This window comes from Eleutherodactylus coqui, chromosome 12 (assembly GCF_035609145.1).
Source record: "Eleutherodactylus coqui strain aEleCoq1 chromosome 12, aEleCoq1.hap1, whole genome shotgun sequence".
NCBI classification, from domain to species: domain Eukaryota; kingdom Metazoa; phylum Chordata; class Amphibia; order Anura; family Eleutherodactylidae; genus Eleutherodactylus; species Eleutherodactylus coqui.
In genome coordinates this window covers 54,635,321-54,658,202 of record NC_089848.1, presented here as the reverse complement: position 1 = coordinate 54,658,202, position 22,882 = coordinate 54,635,321, and the positions used below count along the sequence as shown (strand labels likewise).

At 44.2% G+C, this 22,882-nt stretch overlaps 1 protein-coding gene across 1 annotated transcript in view; it reads left to right on the top strand.

Moving 5' to 3' along the window:
* The window catches only part of RAB5A (RAB5A, member RAS oncogene family), a 33,614-nt gene extending 10,873 nt beyond the window's left edge, over positions 1-22,741 (top strand). Inside the window, exons 2-6 of the mRNA XM_066584528.1 lie at positions 3,299-3,551; positions 7,426-7,577; positions 14,140-14,262; positions 17,232-17,325; positions 21,604-22,741. Coding sequence (XP_066440625.1) covers positions 3,386-3,551; positions 7,426-7,577; positions 14,140-14,262; positions 17,232-17,325; positions 21,604-21,719 — 651 coding nt within the window. The 5' untranslated portion in view covers positions 3,299-3,385 and the 3' untranslated portion in view covers positions 21,720-22,741. The remainder of the gene's footprint in view (positions 1-3,298; positions 3,552-7,425; positions 7,578-14,139; positions 14,263-17,231; positions 17,326-21,603) is intronic.
* Positions 22,742-22,882: the final 141 nt, after the last annotated feature.

Genomic DNA, 22,882 nt, shown 5'->3' with positions numbered 1-22,882 from the left:
GAGCATGTTGCAATTTTTCCCCGTGTGCGAAAATCTCATTTGATTTCCGGTCGTAGGAAACAAAAAGCTCTTTTCCGTTTTATGTAAATGGCAGGTATTTGCTGCGGTAATTGTGGATGGAGGCCGGGCCCAGATTCCGCAACAAATCCGTCCGTGTGCAGGCGGCCTCAATGGGATTTAAGCAGATCCTGTTCACATGTAGGGTTAAACGCCACAGACTTCCTACTGTAACTCTAACCTGCAGACTTGTGAGCGCACTCTTGTACTGTACCTGCAGCTTCCTCTTGGTGTACATCTTTATATACACCTTTTTTTTTTATGTTTTACTAATTCGAACCAGATGCTGAAAGATTTTCCATTTTACTAATGTTTTCATTTTTTTGGTTGTAATTTTTTCTTCTCCTGCCTGTACATTACTGCAGGGGTGCTATCTTACCTGAGCTACATTTACAGCAGCCTCATGGGCCGTTCTCACTAAAGGTTGCGCTGTTTCTGCCTCCTTTGTTGCTCCTTCTACTAGTTTGAAAATGTGGGATTTTAGATTTTTTTTAATTTTTTTATCTAGATTGTGACATCCAAAAAGGAAAAAAAATTGTCAAAAATTCTTGAAAATTGTTAATCTAAAAATTTGATTTATATAATGGGACCTTTTCTGATGACACATTCCCTTAAAGCAGACATCCAGGATTTTTGCTTTTGATGACATATCCCGAGGATAGGTCCTAAATAGAGATGAGCGAACCTACCCGTTTCGAGTAATTACTCGATCGAGTACTTCCGTACTCGGGTGAAAAGATTCGGGGGGGGAGGCGTGGCGGAGCGGGGGGTAGCAGCGGGGAACAGGGGGCAGCTCTCTCTCTCCCTCCCCCCCCCCCCCCCCCCCCCCATTCCCCGCTACAGCCCCCCCACTCACCCACAGCGCCCCCCCAAATCTTTTCGCCCGAGTACGGAAGTACTCGAAAATCGCGGCGCTCGGGCAAAAAAGGGGCGTGGCCGAGTAGGTTCGCTTATCTCTAGTCCTAAATAGTTAAACAGCAGGCGTCCGCTGCTTGGGATCCCCAGCTGATCTGCAGGCCCGCTGTCGGTGTCTATTAGTTCCTAAGGGAGTTTCCAGATGAGACAGCTTAACTTCCTTCTAGACGAGAGAAAAGCCTTGAGCAGTTCCAGGAAACCATGGATTCCGGTCAAATCTGTGACTGCGCAGAGAATAAACTATATTCTCATCAGTCCATTGGTGATATTTTAAGCAATGTGTTGTCTAATTAATCACCTTCTCATAATCGCGTGTGTTTTGTGAGTCAGGGCTAAAGCTTATTTCCTGTTTCTGGTTAAAAGATACATTTTACACTTGTTTCCATTGTACTGTTTTAAATTCCAAAGCGGGATCAGAAATGCAGCTTGTGCTTTGTAGGACTCCAAAAAAAGGTAGTGGTTATCCAGCTTTCTCAAAAAAAAAATAAAATTTACACACCTTATTTTTTATTTTTTTTTCCTGCATATTACCAGCGCAAAAAAACAATCGCAGCATGCTCTATCTTAGCGCTTATTACGTGTGCGCACACGCCAAGATAGTGTATGGGGATTGGCGGCACGCAGCAAGTACGTCATTGTGTTCTTGCTGTGTGCTCGGGAAATGCACGCCGGGACACACGGCTTCCCCGAACCAGTGAATATTGTATGTTAAAGGGAACCTGTCACATCCTATAGGTACCGCAATCTAAGCTATGGGGCTCAAAGGACAGGGAACGTGGAATTTGGGGGCTTCCTGCTCCCTCACTGTCAACCCGGAAGATGGCGCTTGGTTTCCTTCAGTCCATGTGCACACACTCCTATAGAGAACAGCGTGTGCGCGTAAGCAGTGACCGTGAGGCACAGTGACTCCTAGGGGTGATGTCAAAGAAGAAATTCAATTTTTCCGCAGCCCAGATTTCTATAACCCCGTACGCGATGCTTGTATGCAGATGTTGTCCTTGGTGGGATTTGAACTTAGGACTCCAGCGCTGTAAGACAACAGAGTTACAGCTGCTAAAATGCAGAGAGGGAAAATGTAAAAAATAACTGTGGCCAAGCCGGTCATTAAGGGGTTACTCTGGCCTTTGTTGGGAAATTGTAATAATTCGGCGCTTGTTTCCAAAATTCATGATTTTTATACGTGCGCTGGATCTGCATGTGCGTATGGTGGATTATTAATCTGCCTCTAGGTGGCCTCTGTTAGGCCCCCTTCACACGGGCGTATTTGCACGCACAATACGTAGAGAGTAGAAGCCATTGATTTCAATGGGGTCGTTCACATTTCTGTATTTTGCGCACATTTCTGCTGCAAAAAAACCCCAAACCACCGCATGCTCTACTTTTCTGCACATCAAAGCTCCCCATAGAAGTCAATGGGGATGCACAAGGAAATGCGTAATACACTGTGTAATTCCGCAGAAAAAAAAACACATCTGGAAGTAATTAGCCATTTAAAGTGTCTTGTTGGCCGCACGCAAATGACTATGCCCTGCGAGCTGGAAATGTACGGTAAAATATGCAAAAAATGCAGCACCCAGGCGTGCGTACATGCACATATAATATGAAGGAATGCTGCCATCCAATAGGTGGCGCTGCAGTGGTAGTAATTCCATCTTTATTTGCATAAATTACCCAGAGGACCTTGCATGGCCTTATAAGTCTCCTCACTCAACTTCAAGGTGTCCCCACAACCCTTCTGGGTGCTCTCCTTGTGGAGAGACTATACCATCCCCTGACCCACTCACCCCCAAGGTGTCTCCACACACTTTTTGGGTGCTCTCCTTAAGGAGGCACGACACTCCTCCTGACCTTAATGCGCTTACACCCATGTAGAGAAGCCCATAGTGATGAGCCCTGCCGCTTACATTATATATAATAGCTATTTCTTCGACAACCCGCCGTATCTTTAACCTGCTAATTTATGCACTCTTCAATCATACCCGACTCGTTGCATTCTCCGGGAAGGAACGTCTTGGTTAACACATTCCCGTCTGACTTTCCATTCATGTAAAATAGCATGCATACTTTAAATGGGATTATTAGTGTGAAGGCACAACATGAGTATTGTCCAGCTAATTCCTCTGCTGTGGGGGCAGCATTGTTCCCCTTTCCCCAATTGAATGGTATTACTGTCACAGTAAGCCCGGTCCTCCTACACTGCGCTGGAACATGCTGCTCCATACGGCATTACTAATTGCTGATGCTGTGTCATTACAATGGAGGAACTTGTCTATAACCCAAGAACCATGTCCGACGTTAAACCTGTCTCTCTCTGTTCTACCTGCAGATTTCCTGAAGGATAAGCCATCACCCAACTCTACTTTCCGGACTGCCGATCACAGATACATTAGACTCAGCTGTCCCAAGGTTAAACATGGCTAACCGAGGAGGAGCCACCAGACCCAATGGACCAAACGCTGGCAATAAGATCTGTCAGTTCAAGCTGGTCCTCTTAGGAGAGTCGGCCGTGGGAAAGTCCAGCTTAGTGCTACGCTTCGTAAAGGGACAGTTTCACGAGTTCCAAGAAAGCACAATCGGAGGTTAGAATATATCTAAAATTGCTCACAGCGGTTATGTACGGGGCACAATCGCTGCACTAAAAGTATGATCCGATTTGCCGCAGGTTCTGTGCAGCGGGATGAGAGAAAAGGTTCGGCTGCCGGCGCGGGTGACAGGTGAGTTGCGGCAGTGAGCGGGGGGGGGGGGGGGGGGGGGAGAGAGATCCCCGCCGCTCCCTGCCCGCCGCCAGCAGCCGAACCTTTTCTCTCGAGCGGGTAGGTACTCACTAAGGGCAATGCTCGCTCGAGTAACCACCTCCCTGCTGCGCTCTGCGTGTTCTGGCGTCCACTGATGACCTATTGAAACATGCAACCACAGCAGCTTGTGATGGCAGTGGTCACGTGTCTGTGCCGCATGTCATTGCTGCAGCCCAGAAGATGCAGGATTGCACACGGATTGGGGAAATGGCGAGTGTTTATTTTTATTTTTTTTTACTTTGTTTTTGGGGTGTTTTTTTTTCTTCTTCTACTTCCTTTTTTTTTATTTATTTTTTAGAATGTCCCTGTTTTGTTATTTTCTTTTTTTGTCCCTCTGCGGATCTAGGAGTAATCAGCAACAATTCGGACTTGTTGTAGATTTTGACTTTGCTGTTGAGTTCGATGGGGAGTATCCACGACTAATCTGACACATAAATTAGCATTTTGTGGATGTGAAATCCTCGCAGTCAGTTTCCGCTGCAGATCATTTCTCACTGCGTGTGGATGACGTTTATATGAAACCCCTCCACTTGGCTGCTACTGGAATATGCTGCGGGGTTTTCGCACACAAGTCGGCAATGGAAAATGCAGAGTGGAAAATATACGCGGCGTTTCTGCTCCGTGTGAACATAATCTGAAGGGGTTTTCCAATTTTGCATGAATCAAGTTTACTTATCAAGCAAATAAAATTTATGCAACTTTTTGATGCACTTTGTATTTCTATTCCTCGTCACAAAGATATTAGTTTGCTATCATGAGAACACCATTTGCTTTCAGAGGCAGCAAAACCATCTACGGCCTCCTGCACACAAGCAGATTTGCATTGTGGGGTCTGCAGTGGGCGTCCGTCTCCGGCCTCCGCAGCCCATAGCATGCTATGGCACATCACGATTTCATCTCGCAAGCGGAAATCGATTGCAATTTTAATTTTTTTTTCCCACTCACGGGAATAAATTGCAGCATGCATGCTCATTGAAGTCAATGGAAGCCGTCCGTCCTGCGGCACTTCTGCAGTGAGAACTGCGGAAGTATCGCGGGATCCAAGTCATCGACTAATGCCAGCGGATACTGTGCATGCGTGACGGACCGCTGGACGGCACATCCACAGCACTGACCGAAGACATCGGACAGGTACACGGGTTAAGGGCTGGGCATCGGCTTGAACTCTTCTGTGGGAATCCTGCATGTGGGATCCGACCCGCCGATGTAGGAGGCCTACCTTGTACTGCTGTCATCAGATGGATACAATTGTAGTCAGTCTCTGAGCTGAACAGCCAGGATTCCAGACTGCTACATTATAGCAAACTAGCGGAAAGATTAGTGGAAGTGATATATTTAGGTCTCAGATCATTGTCTACACTGGATACGATTGTATCCACTTCTCAGCTGAGAACAGGCAGGTGGGAACCATATTTTTTTAAGGTAGAGTGTTATTTTCTTCAAGTATACAACTATCTTGAAAATCATGAGGAATGGAAACATCGAAGGGGTTTGTGTGTGTGTGTGTGTGTGTGTGTGTGTGTGTGTGTGTGTGTGTGTGTGTGTGTGTGTGTGTGTGTGTGTAATAAATATATAAAATTGGCTTTGGGCTGAAGTAAATAGATTGTCCGGAGCGACAGCAGAGCAGTATTTTTCTTTTTCTCTTATTTATAAGGACATATTTTTCACGGCCAGCCGATATACGCTTCCATCTATGCAGTTTCCCCCCCTTCTCCCACTCACTGGCTCTCTGCCTCTCTCCTTCCCTTCAAGCGGTTTGCAATGTGAGTGGGCGGGATGAGGGTGGAGCTAAGCTCCCACCTCCCTTTTCTCCCCTTGTCCATAGCCAGTAATGGGAGGGGGCAGGACAGAGCAGAGCTTGGCTCCACCCCCTCTCATTGCAAACGCCGGAGTGGAGGGAGAGGCAGAGAGCCGGTGAGAGGGGAGGGAACTGCTTAGATGGAAGCGTATATCCGCCGGGCGTGAAAACGTGGACCGATATACGCTCGTATAAATAAGGCCTAAGTATGTTAGACAGTTGTGGAGCATTTCATTTATAAAGCGATTTAAAGGGCCATTTATATGGGTTGATTATTGCTGAGAATCATTCAAATTCCCAGTAATTGCGTGCAGATAACTGAACGACGCGCCATTCAGTGTAAACCGCAGTCATTCATGTCTGAATCACTGTCTGTTTACAGTGAATGGAGATAGGCGGGTGGGGAAGAACACTCCTGGCCAGCTCCACCTTCATGCCAGCTGCACTTTTAGCGTTGCCAGTGGTACTTGCTCCTGTGTAAGGCTGAAGAGCGAGCATTATAGGGACGAGCTGTTGGGCATCGCTTGCACGACTGCTTGTCCTATGTAAATGAGGCATTAGTCCGCCTGCACAGAAACTGGTTGGATTCCGCATGTGGGAGCCTGCAGCTTAATCCGACCCTGTGCCTGACCGGGATCCTGCGTGTACCTGTCCTTTTCTCTTTTCTTCAGTACTGCGGATGGTCACAGCACTGGGTTTTTTTTTTTCAACTCCTTTTTACGAGTTATCGTGGGTTGGACTGCTTCTATTGACTTCAATGGGACACCGCACAAAAATAGAGCATGCTGCAATATATATATATTTTTTTTCCTAAACTTTGCTTGCCGAAACCGCAATTGGTTTTCGCGAGTGTGCAGGAAGAATTGATTTTCCATAGCGTGCTATGGGGAGTATTTGCTGCAGATCTGTGTTGCGGATGCCCACCGTGGATTGCGCAATGCAAATCTGTTTGTGTGCAGGCGACCCTTAGTCTTTAGGTGGTCATTCTCTTTTCAGTAAACTTTTCTTCTTACGTGATGGCTAATGTCATAATATGGGTAGGGTGTAGCTGCAGGCAGGGGGGATAGAGGCGTAGAGACTCGCAGAGAGATTGGCTGCAGCTTCTTCAGTGCTGAATGCAGTTATGCTGCTCAGTACTGCTGTACACTGTCCTTCATGATGCTGCTTCTCTACATACAAGAATCTCCTGTTCTGTGTATGGGAGTCGTTATAGCAGCTAACTTACTCCCACCATCTCGGGAAAACCTGAGGATTGGATACACAGTCTGCAGAGGGGAAAACTGGGGATAAAGGTAGGCTACAAGTCATGTCATGGCCAAGAATTATACACCCATAGTAGCTTATTCTGAGAAGTTAGGTCTGCTTTAAACCTGGAAAACTGCATTATCTGTGTCCTTTATTTTTAAAAATGTTAATTGGTCACCTCACTGTCTCCAAGTGTTTCCTGACTCCTACATGATGACCATCCTGCCTAGTGATATTGCAGTACCTCCACCTCTTCTATATCACAGCATTACTAAGTAGGTTTTCCATTCAAGACTCAAGAAAGGCTATTGGCCAACTTCTGAGGATGTAATGGCTTGAAATCTCCAAGGAGGACAACTTGAGGGCTGATTTGAAAAGAATTATTCCTCTTGTCCGACCCTACAGAAGAGCTGATGGAGCGCACACTGATGAAACAGTTAACCCGAGACCCCTTCAGTACTTTTGTGGAGCCGTGTCTCTCTGGGACAGAGCTATTTTGACAGCACAACGGGGCTGCTCAATATGAGGCAGCTGGTTATGGCTAATTGTTGTGTTTTTTTTTTTGTTTTGTTTTTACGGTTTTCTGATGTTTTTTTCCAATACTTTTCCCTACAGCTGCATTTCTTACCCAGACTGTCTGTCTTGATGATACAACAGTAAAATTTGAAATTTGGGATACAGCTGGTCAGGAGCGATACCACAGCCTAGCACCAATGTACTACAGAGGCGCCCAAGCCGCGATAGTTGTATACGACATCACAAATGAGGTACTGTGACTTGTTTTGTGTCTTTGTTTTTAGAAACGGTGTAACCTCTCCAAAAGACCACCTCTTTAGGCCTCATGTCCCAGGCAAAATTGAATTCTGGAATCCGCGTGGACGATCCACAGTTCAATATACCCATAGGCATGCGTTGGGCATCTGCAGGTAATAAAGTATTTGCGGATGCCATTTTATCCCGGCGTGTGGATCGCACGCGCGGAATAAAAATCAAAGCATGCTTCGTTTTCTGCGGTTTTCCCGCACAGACGGCTTCCATTGAAGTCAATGGAAGCCGTCCGTGTTGTGGATCTGCAGAAAGCAGGATATTAAAGGGAAAAAAAACACTGTGCATGCACGCGGCACGCCCCCAGTGCATCCACCATGCAGAAGAAAAAAGATCGGGGCGGAGGAGACCCGCGTCCGGACAGGTGAGTAATGTCATTTTTGGCCTCATGTCTGCGGGCATGGGTGGAAACCGCAGCGGGATTCTGCACTGGGAAACCGTGCGTGCCCGTGGACATGAGGCCAAAGGAAGATCGCCCCATTTAGACCAGATTTTTCTGTGATATATTTTGTATTATCGCTCTCTTCTTTCGAAGCCCCTCCCTCCTAGAAGACTGTTTGTCACTGAAATTGTGTGTTGCATTGAAAACCAAAAAAAACTTTTTCCATGTTGTTGTAAGCAAAATAACCTTTTGTAGCCAACTTTATACAGATGAAACCAAACATCAGTGGTTGGGATCTTCTCCGTACTCCGTCAGCCTTAAGTACAGAGCATGCTGGTACTTCTGGTACATATGAATGGTGTGAATTAAACCTCTTGTTAAATGCAACTTTTTTAAAAAATGCAGTTCGTGTGTACTTCTTGGCGGTCCTTTTCCTTTTTACTGTAGTCAGTGCAATTGTGAATAGCATGTCCTGCACTTTCCTATTTCTTGCTTTTAGAGTTCTTTCTTAACGCTTTCCTGACATGCACCGTACATGTACAGTACTCATCCTGTGTCCGTGTATGAAGTCCGCTCGGGTCCATACATGACAGTTGACGCCTAGCTGCCATTCAAGAGCACACCAGTCGTGACTGCTGGCTATTTAAATGCCTCGATCAGCATTCGGGACTGCAATGAGATCGGAAGGTGTCGTCCAGGTATCCTGGCAGCCTGGGGCCTTCCGAACGCCCTAAGGGCTGTCAGGAGTGTGTGCCTATTATTAAGACAAGCCTTTGGCTCATCTTAATATAACATCTGTCAGGATGCAGTATAATGCAATACCAAAGTATTGCATCATACTTCTACTCTAGTATTGCATTATACTATAACTTTTTAAATTACTGTAAAGAATAATGTAAATGGGAGGATGAAGCAGTGCCTCTACAGTGCCACCTATTGGAGGGCAGCATTCCTGCAAGTCAATATCAGACTTTTTAACAAGCTTTGTAACAATGATTGGGAATATAAGCCAAAGCCAGAGTCTTCTCCATAAGGAAAAGATAAACCATGCAGAGACTGTCTTGAGATTTTTGCCCCTCAGAGAGGCTTGTAGATGTGGGTCGGGAAGAGTGTTCCCCAATATCGCTTTCCGACCAATATCTCCCACTGATTTTGCTCTCGCAATCCATTTGGAAACCCCTGGATGCGAGGCATTTTCACATGGAAACAACCTCCCTTCCCTGCGGGGCTGAAGGAATTCCCTGGCGCCGACCCCCTTTTGAAAACAATGGGCGATATCACAAAAAGAAAGGACCTGCTCCTTCTTTTTTTTTTCTTCTTACCCCGCATAGCATCGCAACACTGCGCCATTCAGGAAAACATCGCAAATGTGAATGAACCCATTATGTTCGCGTAGTGAACATCGCGTCAATCTAGTATCTATAAATTTGATATCTCCATACTTGCACTAAAACACAGAATGACGTAATTGCATTTTTTTCCCATTTCTGCCACTTGGAAATCCTTAAAAGTTTTCCAATACATTATAGGGTAAGTTAAATAGTATCATTAAAACATACAACTCGTTCCATTAAAAAAAAAAAGCCGTCGCATAGCTGTGGGAAATGAAAGTTTTGTTTTTTGGTGTGTTTAGTTTTTTCATCCCCTTTCAAAAAAGAAAAAAAAGGGCCGGAGCAAGAAGGGGTTACTGTAACAATACAAGCTTTCTAAGATGATTTGTATTGTCTCTATTAATCTGTGTACGTAACTCTACCCATGATCGGGCGCACGGCCAACATCTGACTGCTTCTAAAGCCCATTGGGACAAAATGGGGCTGCTTTTCCAGATCATTAATTTCTTTGGATCAAGGGGGGAAAAAAAAGCTGTTGCTCATTTAGGAAGACTTAGAGTCGTCCTACAAGAGTGCAGTGAGGAGACTTTACTATAGTATATCTGCGAGTGACCAGATCTCTGCTAGTGGTCACTGCTGCTCGGATGTAGTAAAGTAATGGGAAGATCTCCTTATCAGGAATGATGGAGTCGCTTCTGTCTGTATAGTCTGGTGTTTGAGGTGGATCGATGCTTTACAAACTCGCTGGTTTATGCTCCGTTTCCCCCATCTGGTGATCACCGTGACCTTGCGGTGGTAGGTCGGTGACAGAGACACAGAGTTTCTGATTGGCCATTTTGGCGCATACCTAATTGGTGCCTAACGAGGTGTCAAACCACTGGGCGCCTCTATCGATGGGTACAAAGTTTTCCTGCAGTTGTCAAAAGGTTTTACTATCGGATAGATTCATGGTTGGACTAATAATAATAATAGAAATGATTTGTGTAACACGTGTTAAGGGTCGGGACTACCAGATGAGAGCGCTGCTTATCTTGATATACTCTCTACTAGACCAATGGTAATTGCTTGACAAAGGGCCTGATGGGGTAAAACCTTGCAGTCTTGGTAGTGAAAGAGGATTGTGGATGCTGGCACATATATGTAGATTGTAGACTATTGTCCAGGGATTCCCTGCATATAATTACCTTTTGCTGCTGAGATTTCACCCTGTTTTGTGCTTTTCATGTTTTTACTCCTGTTATAGCATGTCTTATTTGGACATCATCGTCAGCCTAACTGCTCTTTTCTACCAACTCTTTATGTCAGGGGTGAGATTCTTGACCATCGAGCCAATATATTTAGAGAGGGGTACTATTGCTTCTTGTGAAGAGCGCCAAGTTGGCGTGAGGACACGTACAGGATGACACTGCAGAGGCTTTATATTATCTCGTGGGCAATGATCTCGCCAGCCCTTCCCATATAGGACCGTCAGTCTTTAGGTGCTTTTACACAGAACGATTATAATCCTTCGGATTTCCGCGATCCAGCGAGAATCTGACCGATTATCGTTCGGTATAAATGCATGCACTGACTGAAGAACGAATGAGAATTAATTCGCTTCTCCTTCATCGTTTAGTTTCTGAATGCAGAAAACGGAACAACGTATCATTCTGTGTAAACATTCAGTCGTTCACTTATGAATGGCTGCCTGCTTACTGTAAATGGAGGCGGGAGGGCCGGAACGATCCCATTCTGCCTCCATTAACTAGTAAAAGTCCAGGAACCTGTTGGAGTGCCTGATGGGTCGCCCCGTGTAAAAGCACCCTTAATGTGCGTACTCGCTTGCTTTTCTGTCCTGTTTGAGTACAGTATACCAGCCATTCTACTATATTGATGAGATATTATTTCACTGAAGGCTGTAAAATAATTTTTTTTTCCCTTTTTAATTCTGGATACTAGATGTCGGCACACGAAAACTGCCATGTTTGTTTTTACATGATAGAGAAAAGAAAAGCAAACCATGCAAAATGGAGAACGTTTTAGATCTGTCTCTTTAATAATGGCCTTTCCTTACACAGTTGGCAGGGGTACACACAGTATACTCTCACAAAACTCTGGTTGGGGTAGGAAAGAATGTAATAAAATGGTAACTGGAAATTATATAATTATGTGGCAGGGCAATAATAAAAATGGCTCGGTACTTATTGATTCAACCTAGGCCGTGTATCCTACAGGACAATGTCACCCAACCATTTACTCGAGGACTGCATGTGGCTTTCTGGTCTCCTGCATGTTGTATCCCAGTTGGTTGCTTGAAATATGATTGTGCCTCAGGGGCACCAATTATCGTAGTATTTCGGCACGGGTAAGTGTCATATGTCAAGATCATATGTTTGATAGACTTTTCTTTTTAATACTTAGTGTATCTCAACAACATGGGTCATGTTTAAAAATGGCTTATGGACCAGACATGATTGGAGGCCTTGACTATAGGGGTTTCACCGGTGTAAAATGATTTAAAAAAAAAAAAAAAATTATTTTTATATATATATATATATATATATATATATATATATATATAGTTGCAGAATTCTCCATAGGAATAAATTCCAGTAAGGAGACTTAGTTTTATATATTGTATATAAGTAATGGGGAGATATAAAAGGCATCTGTCAGGAAGAGCTAAGGAAGTAAAGAATGTGCCTGGGAAGAAGAACCTAGAATCTATTCTCACCTTCTCGGGAACAATGCCCTTGTGTGGAGCAACAAACAGACCTCTCATTGTATGAAGTGTGTTGAGCGTTGATGCTTGTTCATTCTCAGCTCTTACTCAGACTAGGGACACTGTAATTATCCTAGCTGGTATTAATCAACCAGAACCATTGACACTGCCAAATACCGGAAGCCTTGGACATGAGTTGCAACTTAACCCTTTCCAATCCAATTTGTATCCTGGTTTTCCTAGGGGGCTTGCTCTTTTTCTACTATTATACAGCGGTGCTATCTGCTGGCTAAAGCCAGTACTGCATGAGGTGACACATTGGATAGGCTCCGACAGCAGAGAGGCTGGTAATATACAGTAAGAGAATCCCGACGGATGTCTTCCAACATCGGAGCTGTACAGCCTTAAATCATAATGTCTTTAGACCTCAGACAGTGGATTGGAAAGGGTTAAAGGTGCGTTTAGACGGAACAATTATCGTTCTAAAAATGATTCAAGCGAATGATAATGATTCAGTTTAAATGCACACTGACGACTAAACGCCAATCGTTTACCTCCTTCATGCAGTGTCAGTCGGCATAAAAATCCTTGTTGGCTTCTCGTTGCGGTTAAACACTGATCATTCAGTGTTTCACGTAGGAATGTGAAACCTTGAATGAGAATTTGACGATTGCCATTGATGATTTGCCTGTATAAACATGCTGCCCAAATGTGAACGAGCTGCTGACATAATCACCAGCTCGTTTGCTGGGGCAAATGAGAATAGTGAGGTTCTCGTTGGGTGAAAGAGAGCCATGATACAAGCCCCAACTATATCCATGGTGGACGGTTAAATCTGACATCTGAGTGACCTAGGATCCTCAGTAGATAACTTCTCGGTATTGCTTTTTACACATTTTACTGGCTGTCCATGTTGGGTGGCTGTCTTGAAATTTACCACATTAGAAGGTTGAAAACTTTCCTGAAACAACAAGGAGATATATTTAAGGTGTCCATAGACCTCCAACAACTATTGGACAAGCGGTCGTTTGTCCAACAGCTGTTTCCACCAGCTCCTCCATACACAAACGTAATGCTTGGCTAACCATTTTTGTGTTTAGGGAGATAAGCTACAACCTGAAAGCTATGGCAGCAGCTTATCTCTCAGGGAATAAAAAGATTGGGTGTTGATTTATGTTTGGATACCTATTAGATGCCATAGCCACATTCTGGGCTCTTGAAGTACAATCACCAAATCATAGGAATGCAGAATCTGCTATCCCTATATGGCTTAAACAGGGTCCCTATTTGTTATAGTCCTCCCCAAAAAGGGCGTCCCTGGAAAGCCTATCCTTATTGTCCCTATACTCTTTACAATATTGGAGATATATTTGTAGGGGTTTCCTCTCTAGAGTGGTCATCAACTTCAAATAGGCACACTCAAAGGCAGAAGTGGCCACATTTTGTACAAAATGGGTTCTACTCTTCACAGAGCCCAAGTTGGGCTAGACGTGTGCACTAAATGAATGTTGTCCGAACCGACTGATTTTTGGTGGGATAGGCTGACCATTTGATATGTGTGGGGACCTCTTAACTCTACCCTGATATTTTCAACATGGCCGATCTTCTTGATTGCAGGGTGATAAGCTTTCAAGAAATACTACTACTACAGGAGCAGCTTTCAACCTCTTTTATTGTGCCCTTCTTGTAGATTGTAAGCCCTGGCAGGCAGGGTCCTCTGTCTAGCTGTACCAGTCTGCTACACAATTAGTTCATGTTTATTGCACTTGTTTTCAACTTGTATATTGTCTTTAAACCTCAGTTTTCATATGTCCAGCGCTCTGGAATTAATGGTGCTTTAAAATAAATAATAAGCTGCTGCCAGGGGGGTCTGGCAGCAGCTTATTCCTCTCCATGCATTTAAAATACATTCTCGCCCAGCCAAGTGTGTATGGGGGGATGAGAGTAAGACTGAGTGAATCATCTAATAATTTGCCATTTCAGTGCTCCACAACTTTGATTTTGGTCAGAATCGCGAAATCCAATTTTTAGACTTTCTCCCACAATGTCAGACAAGTATTGACCAACTTCACCACCTTGTTCTGTTTCAGGAATCATTCGCAAGAGCAAAGAACTGGGTAAAAGAACTTCAGAGACAAGCGAGCCCCAACATTGTGATAGCTTTGTCTGGTAACAAGGCAGATCTGGCTTCTAAGCGAGCCGTGGACTTCCAGGTAGGGGGCCGGTTTTCTTCTTTACGTATGTCTTGTGAGCCCTTTTCTATGACTCTGCGTAATAACTGGCACAGGTATAATTGCCGAGATGTATATCCTTATGTGAAATAATTGCAATGTATGTCTCTCGTGAATCCTCTAGCCAGAGAAGATAACTATCATTATGTATGATGATTGTCGGTATTATATAGAGGTTATTATATTCCCGGCGCTTCTTATTACTCTTTATGGACTCTATGCATAAGAATCAAATTGTATTGAAAGTCCCTTTTACAGAAGGACTGTAATAATGTAATAACTGCCCTATTGGGCCAAATGGGGTCTTCTGGATTTAGGCAATTCAAGTTTAATCACTGTTGAATTTTGATTTATATAGCTCAAACCTATTCTACAGTGTTGTATACAGATTGTTATCCCTCTCACCAACAGTCTAGTTTCATACACTATCCAGTTTCATTGGGCGACAGGGTTATCCACTTCTCAGTAATAACCCCCAGAGGCCTGGGTTGGTATTGCAGTCACTATTTCCCCACGGAGCTCTCCAAATTTCGCCTAGCCACTGGGCTGACACATGCACGGATCACTTGTCCCTTTTGTGGGCAGGTTCGGTTCGCTCATCTATGCATAAACCGTAGTGGAGAACTAAGCATCAGCATGGGACACAGTGGGAATGGGGAGAGGTGAGTACATTTCGATTTTTGTTGTTTTACTTCAAACAGAACAGACTTTTTGGTAAAAGGAAACGTGTAACTCAAACCACCCCTTTAACTTGGAACTTGCACACTCTGCTTCCAACTGTATCTCTAGGAATATTTGGTGCCTTTTGCTATTTTTCTTGCTTGTGCAAGGTGATATAATTAAACTTTTTGACCCACTTTCTTGATTTAACCTATATAGCAGCCGAAATATCTCTTAATGAGGGATTGTTTTTAGGGGTTTGAATAAATCCGAGACCACAGGAGTCATTAAAAGTGGCATTTTATGTTGAATTTGGAGAAACGTCTGATTTTATTAGTTGTATTGAGCTATTTATATAGTTCTTGTTTCATTGTATTTTTTTTTTTTTTTTTTTTTTTGCGACCCACTGAGTGATTATTCGCTGCTTTGCCAACTTTACAATGGGGGTTGAATAATTTTAATTGCAACTGTAATTCTGCTTACATTCCTGCAGTTTGTGACAATAGATCAGGGTAGGTAAAAGCTATACAATGAAACTGATGTGTTGCTTTGTTAAAAGGGTTTATCCTGTGACTATTATCTTTCTCTCAGGGCTCTTTAACACGGCCGAAAAAACGTGTAAACGGATGCACAAATCTGCCGTGAGTGGGCTCGTTCAGACAGCTTGACGCCTATACGCTGAGCCCACAATGCCGTCGGGTGGGGAAGACAGTTTAGTGCTGCTAAACTGCCTCCCTCTTTCCCTCCCCTCACTGGCTCTCTACAAGGGGAGGAGACGTGACGGGGCCGGAGCTAGTGTGCTAAGCTCCCGCCCCTTGTCGGCAGCCAGCAATGGGAGCCGGTGGGAGCTTAGCAACTAGCTCCCGCCCGCCCCCTCTCGTTGCAAACAGCTGGCAAGGGGCAGAGAGAAGGGAGAGGGAGTTTAGTAAAGATGAGCGAGCATGCTCGTTTAAGGCTGATGCTCGAGCATCAAGTAACTGACTACTTGTCCGAGCACCATGCGGAGGGGAGAGAGAGATATTTCTCACTTCCCCCTTTCCCTCCCCCCCCAATAAGAGTCTATGCAGCGGCCGATATATTCTGGCCAGGAAGATAGTTCCTAAACTATCTTTCCTGGGTGGCGCAAAAGCGCCCTGGTGAAATGGGCCATCTTGGCCAGCCGTGCGCTTTTACGCCGCGGAAAATCGCCCAGCTGATTTGCTGCATTGGAATCCAATGCATCAGATGGTAGCGTATATAGTTTTCACGGCAGCCCTATATACGCTTGTGTGAATAAAGCCTCACCGTGTGACTTCATTGCCAACTTGTCAGCAGCTCGCAATAGAGCTCCGTCCCTCTATCTAACCACTTGGATGGTGCAGTGGATGTCTGCGACATCGAAGAGGTTTAAGTGATTGTGCCAATACCGCATCCCCAACTTATATGCCCTATGAACGCCATATAGCAGTTTCCACCCCACCTGCTTTGGACCTCCCCTTCATGGACCTGAACAGAGAAACCCTCAGTAAGAACATCTATCATCCTATTGTTACAAGACAGCCGTTCACATGAATTGTGTGTATCTGTAATGCCACACTTCATGTAATACATACTAGAATTCAGCTGGTCACCCCTGCATTCTCCAAAGGTTTGTGCATTTTGTTACCCCCCCCCCTCAAATGGCCAGGAGGGCCAGAGTTATGGGGCAGAAGAATGTCAGCTGAGTCCACACTAGCAAAGCACCATACGTGTACAAGGAATTGGCAGTAGTGCTGTGTATATACAGGCTGGGTGTCAGCAAAGGGTTGAATAAACACCAAATAATAAACCAATTTTGTATTTAAAGGGGATGTCCGAATTTAAAAAAAAATAAAATGGCAAAGCATGTGTTAAAATGGCAAAAGAAAGAGTACTTCCCTCTTCCTTACCTGGGAAACGGCAGAGCGGCTCCAATGAAGATCCCGCTGTCGGCACATGGTGGAAGTCAGGTGACTACTGCAGCAAAATGTCCCGTTCTCCTGGTCCCAGCACTCACATCCTGGGCGCCGCGATGCCAGGAGTTCGGGATAAGACACTACAGCCTCTTCCGGCTTGTGCTGACAGCGGGGTCTTCACCGGAGAAGCTGCGTTGTTTCCTTGGGGAAAGAACAGAGGCGAGTGCTGCTGCTTTTGTCATTTTAGTGTTCACCTGGCAATTTTTTTTTTGTCTTATTTTGTACTTGTACAGGACCTCTTAAAGGGAACCTGTAGCATTTTACAAAGCGATTCTCCTTGTTCCATGTATGAATTCTGTCTGTGTGGATGTCTTTCAGGAGGCTCAGGCTTATGCAGATGACAACAGCTTGTTGTTTATGGAGACTTCTGCCAAAACATCAGCGAATGTGAATGAAATATTCATGGCAATAGGTAAGCGAGCGAAGAATGACAGTCCTGTACACAGAGTATTGGAATATTCCTTGCATAGTAGATTCTCGATTCGCTTCATTAATCCACAATACTTTTCAAAATAATGATGTAAATCTTTCCACATTTAAATCCCAAATCTGGCCGATGTATTCCGAACTTTCCTTCCTATGCTAAAGGTGCTCCGCCCTCCATCGCCCCGTTCCCAGGAGGAAAAATTGTGTTTTTGTTTTTTTTTTTCAAATATACTTACTTTCTCCAATCTGTCCTGTTCCCTCTCCACCGACTGTTCTGATTGACATGTAATGTTGTCGCTATGGCCGCTCACACACTCTTAAAGGCGTTCTCCACTTTTTACAGTTTTTATTTCTTTAGTTACAGAATAAAGCTGAGCTCCCGTGGCTGTATGCATAAAATGCTGCACATGTCACATGTTTTACAGCTGCGGAACTCTGCCCATCGCCACGTCTGGCAACAATATTGTACTGCGCATGACAGCATATCTCATACACACTGTCATGCGCAGTCTTTTTTTTTTTTTTTTCCTTAATTTTTTCTTTTCTTTTGTGGTGTTTATATATTCTGTGCTATTACATTGCAACGGTACATATACAGGGCGCCCATACACAATGTAATTGCATTTGGGCGGCATTGATTACATGCCCATGGAGAACCATGGGTTCTCCCACGTGTAATAAGCAGTAAAATATAGGCTGCTAGGTTTTTTTTTGGTTTTTTTTTTTTTGCACTTGCGTATTACTCACTTTTTACTATCAAATATGGACGGAACTGCATAAGGCAATGTGTTTGCCTGCAAATTATCGCGTATCACACGCACGTACAATGCACACGTAATACGCGGTAATCTTGCGCTCGTGTGAGCCCGGCCTTAGCAATTATACAATTTTCTAATCTACATGTATTTCAAATTCTGCTGCCATCCCTTTCTTATACGAGCGCAGTGGCCCCTATTCCGACACGAGGGGTTGGGCAGTCCATAGTAATGGCCGTTAGTCATGTGATTAACCAAACTTGTCATGTAACCCCTGGTATTCAGCCAACACTGGTCAAGTATCTAATAGGTGTATAGTAGATTATTGAGGAGCGGCGCTCACACAGTAGCACAACCTGCAGCGTCGTCATGTCTATCATTGGAGAAGCAGCTCTTATATCTTTCCCCTACATCTTCTCTTTGGGGTGTTTTTCTTTTCCCTCTGACGTGACAACATCACCTGGACACAGTTCTGTCTGTCAACCGCTCAAAAAAACACAACGGGCTCTCATTTTCTTGTTTAATTAAGTCAACTGAAGAAAGAAACCACCACCCAGAGGAGGCAGCGAGAAGAATAGAGGCATGTTCATCATTGCACTCCAAGCATGCTCGGAGCGTGGAAAACCTAGAAACCAGGACTGTCTTACCGGGCAGTGACTGCTGTCGGCTCCTTCCCTCCCACTCCTGCCTGGCTGTATTCCACCCCTTCCCAGTCCTGGTTCCTATGTTTTTCCGCGTTCTGGCATGCTCAGAATGCAATGATGAATATGCCCAATAAGAGCTGCTTCTTTGCAGACACTGACAGACATGATGATGTTGCAGGTAGTAATAGTGTGTGAGCTCTGCTCTGGTTTAATCTGATATTCACCTATTGGATACCGGATCATTGTTGGTTGAACACTATGGGGTCACATGACGTGTTTGGTGGGTCACAAGACTAACGGGCATTACTATGGACTGCCCAGTCCATGGACTATACCATTTTACTGTGCAGGTAGAGGCCACTGCACTGATATAAGAAAGGGATGGGAGAGAAGAACTTTAAATACATGTATATTACAAAATTGTATGATTTCCCTTTCTGTAACTAAAGAAATAAAAACTATAGAAAAAAACGCAGTAGAAAGTGGACAACCCCTTTACACCACAGGACATAAGTTTACGTCCTGGCAGGGTAGTAGTTAACGCAACAGGACATTAAGTTACTTTGCGTGGATGGCGCGGGCTCAGAAGTAAGCCCGCACCATCCCTAAGGCCTCGTGTCCACTTGAAAAATACAATCTGAGCAGAATCTGCTGCGGATTTGCTTTAAATGTAATTTTTTTTTGCATGCAGATATCCGCACACATTGCTATCAATGTGATAGCAATGTTGCCGATCCGCGCAGAATCCGCGGCAAAATGGAGCATGCCGCGTTTTTTCTCCCGCGTGTGAAAAACGCAATTCTTTTAAAATGCCATCCGCGGGTGCAAAAATCAATTTAATGGACCACGGATGGCCAATGATTCCCTATGGGGGAAATCCGCGATTCCATTTAGCTAGTGGACATGAGGCCTTAGGCCTCATGTCCACGGGGAAAATCAGATCCGCTGCAGATTCTCCATGGAGAATCTGCAGTGGGTCCCTCCTGCCCCGCGGACATGAGCGCTGAAAATAACAATAAATAAGAATAAACTCACCTCCCATCCGCTCCGTTTCTTCTCTTCGCTGCGGCGTCATCTTCTCTCGTCGCGGCCGGATCTTCTTTCTTCGGCTCGGCGGATGTGCATGATGACGTCGGTGACGTGCCCCGCGCATGCGCCGGGCCGAAGCAAAATGATCCGGCCGCGACTGAGAGAAGATGGCGCCGCGCCGAAGAGAAGAACCGGAGCGTGTGAGTAAAATATGATTTTTGTCTCCCGCGGATCCGGACGGCTTCCATAGGCTTCAATAGAAGCCCGCGGGAGCCGTCCCTGCGGGAGACCCGCATGAAAACGGAGCATGGTCCAGATTTTTCCATGCTCCATTTTTTTTTAAAATCCCTTTTATTGACCATCCGCGGGTATTTATCTACCCGCGGGTGGTCAATGCATCCCTATGGGGTGCGGATCCGCGTGCAGGTAATCCGCTGCGGATCCTAAATCATATTTTCCCCGTGGACATGAGGCCTTAGAGATTAAAACTTTTTTCTAGGGTAAGTTGTACTATTGGTGGCACATAGAGTTTAAAATTTACCCCTCTCTAGCACCTTTTATCACATTCATAAAAGACCTAAAACAGTTGACGGCGGCCCCTTTTAAGATTTCCTTTTTTTTTTTTTTTTTTCTTAAACTGATGTCTGTCTCCATAAATGTGTGTTTTGTATATTGTTTACATGGTCATCAATTTTTCAAATAGTTGCAGAGCAAAAAACTCTAACAAGAATATAAGTGAGCACATCCTAGGTGGACAGCAAAAAATAAATGGTATAGCAGTAACCAATAATATAGTCCTAAGACAAGTTGTCAGTACCTAATAGCCATTGTCCGAGGTTAGAAAAACATGGCTGCTTTCTTCCAAAAACTAGTGCCAACCCGGTCTTTTGTCTGGTTATGGTTATTGCACCTGCAATACTATATACATCCTGTTGGTAGATGTGGTGCGGCACCTGCCAGGGGTGGGGTATATTGGGCTTGCAAGTGAACAGTCAAATCCTTAAGTTGATGTGTTTGGAAGCAAGAAAAATAGGCCAGGGTAAGAATCTGAGTGACTTTGGTAGGGGGCAAATTGAGAAAGTTGGATCTCTGAAACAGCAGGTCTTATGGGGTATTTCCAGTGTGTAGTACCTACCAAGAGTTGGCCAAGAAGGACAACTGTGAAACACCAACATGGTCATTGAGAGCCAATGGTTCATTGATGTGCATGGGGGGAGCGAAGGCTAGCGTGTCTAATGTTACGGCTGATTATTGTCCCACTTTACTGTATATCTGGGTCTCCTTCTCGTATATGTTTTTTCCGCGGTCTCCACTGATGGCAGATAAAAAAAAAAAATCCCACATATAGTAGTATGATATGCGTATTGTCTGTATACTTGTCTAGTTTGTCTATACATGCATATCTTTATATCTGGTAATCTTGCACATTGTGTTCATTAAAAATACATGAATTGACATTCTTGCCATTTTTTTTTCTCCCCTCTTCTCCCCTCTTCTCCCCTCTTCTCCCCTCTTCTCCCCTCTTCTCCCCTCTTCTCCCCTCTTCTCCCCTCTTCTCCCCTCTTCTCCCCTCTTCTCCCCTCTTCTCCCCTCTTCTCCCCTCTTCTCCCCTCTTCTCCCCTCTTCTCCCCTCTTCTCCCCTCTTCTCCCCTCTTCTCCCCTCTTCTCCCCTCTTCTCCCCTCTTCTCCCCTCTTCTCCCCTCTTCTCCCCTCTTCTCCCCTCTTCTCCCCTCTTCTCCCCTCTTCTCCCCTCTTCTCCCCTCTTCTCCCCTCTTCTCCCCTCTTCTCCCCTCTTCTCCCCTCTTCTCCCCTCTTCTCCCCTCTTCTCCTGTAAAGCCAAAAAGCTTCCCAAGACGGAACCACAGACTGGTGGAGGCAGCACTGTCAGAGGACGGGGAGTAGATCTTACCGAAAGCGCACAGCCTAGCAAAAGTCAATGCTGTAGTAACTAAGCCTTCATGTACTTTTAAAACTATTGATATTCTCTTGCTTCCTAATTGTTCAAATAACAATTGAGTGTTTAACCCTTTTTTCAAGCCTCGGTGTCGATCCTTCAGCGCAATGCGTTGGAAGTCGCCCTGGCAAATAGATTCAATAACGTGGCCCAGTGAAACTTCAATGGCAGAAGAGACTTGCAGTGTTGTCTCTCCCCGAGTTCTTTTTAAGTGCTGAATCTGGTTTTTAACATGCATGCATTAATTTTTAAAAGCAGGTAAAAATGTCGTCTTGTAGCAGAAACACTCGGATTATTCAAGAGAACCTGTCGCCAAATATTTAGGAAAACGAAGTCCTAACTTTTATCAGTGATGAATTCCGGTTCTGACTAATTCATAATGATGATCATTAACCCGTAGGGGGAACATTTTAAATGGTTTGTTCTAAATAATTGATTTTTTTTTTTTTTTTTTTGAAATCTGAGTAAAAGCATAATAAGGAATGGGTTCAGCCTCTTCACAGTATTCATCGAAAGCCGCCTCCTCTGCTAAAATGTACATTCCGCTTCGTACTGTATAACTTATCAGCCACTAATTGTTCTGCTTCTTACATAGGAGAATGGGAAACACAATGCCGGTTTTACTAGCTCTTTGGGGAATAGTTTATGGTTTTATTTCGAGAGCAACTCCTTAAAATCATGTTAAAAATTGTCAGCTGTTATTCAAAGGTGATTTCATTTTGAGATGTAATTTTCTTTTTCCCTTCACGGAACACAGAACACTCTAGGATCCGTTAATTCTGCTTTTACGGGGTTTTTTTTTTTTTTGTTTTGTCTATGCCCAATACAAATACAATGTTCTAACAATTGTGTGTACTCCATTTAGTTATCTTAAAATTGGATGGTAAAATTGTATTGTAAATAGGGTACTGGATTGTAGTCTTCATTTATGTTTAATATGTTCTGTTACTTGTAAGATTTGGTTAAAATTGTACAGTTACTAAAATGATGAAATAAAAAGCTAATGTTTTTTTCCTCTAATCTGGATTTCATTGTCTGCGTTTAGATTAAATTACCGCTGAAATTAAACATCTTAGAAGGTTTTCATAAACAGAATTAACAAGTTTAACCAAGAAGACAATCCCTTTATATAAATACATTTCATCTTTATGTAATTAGTTT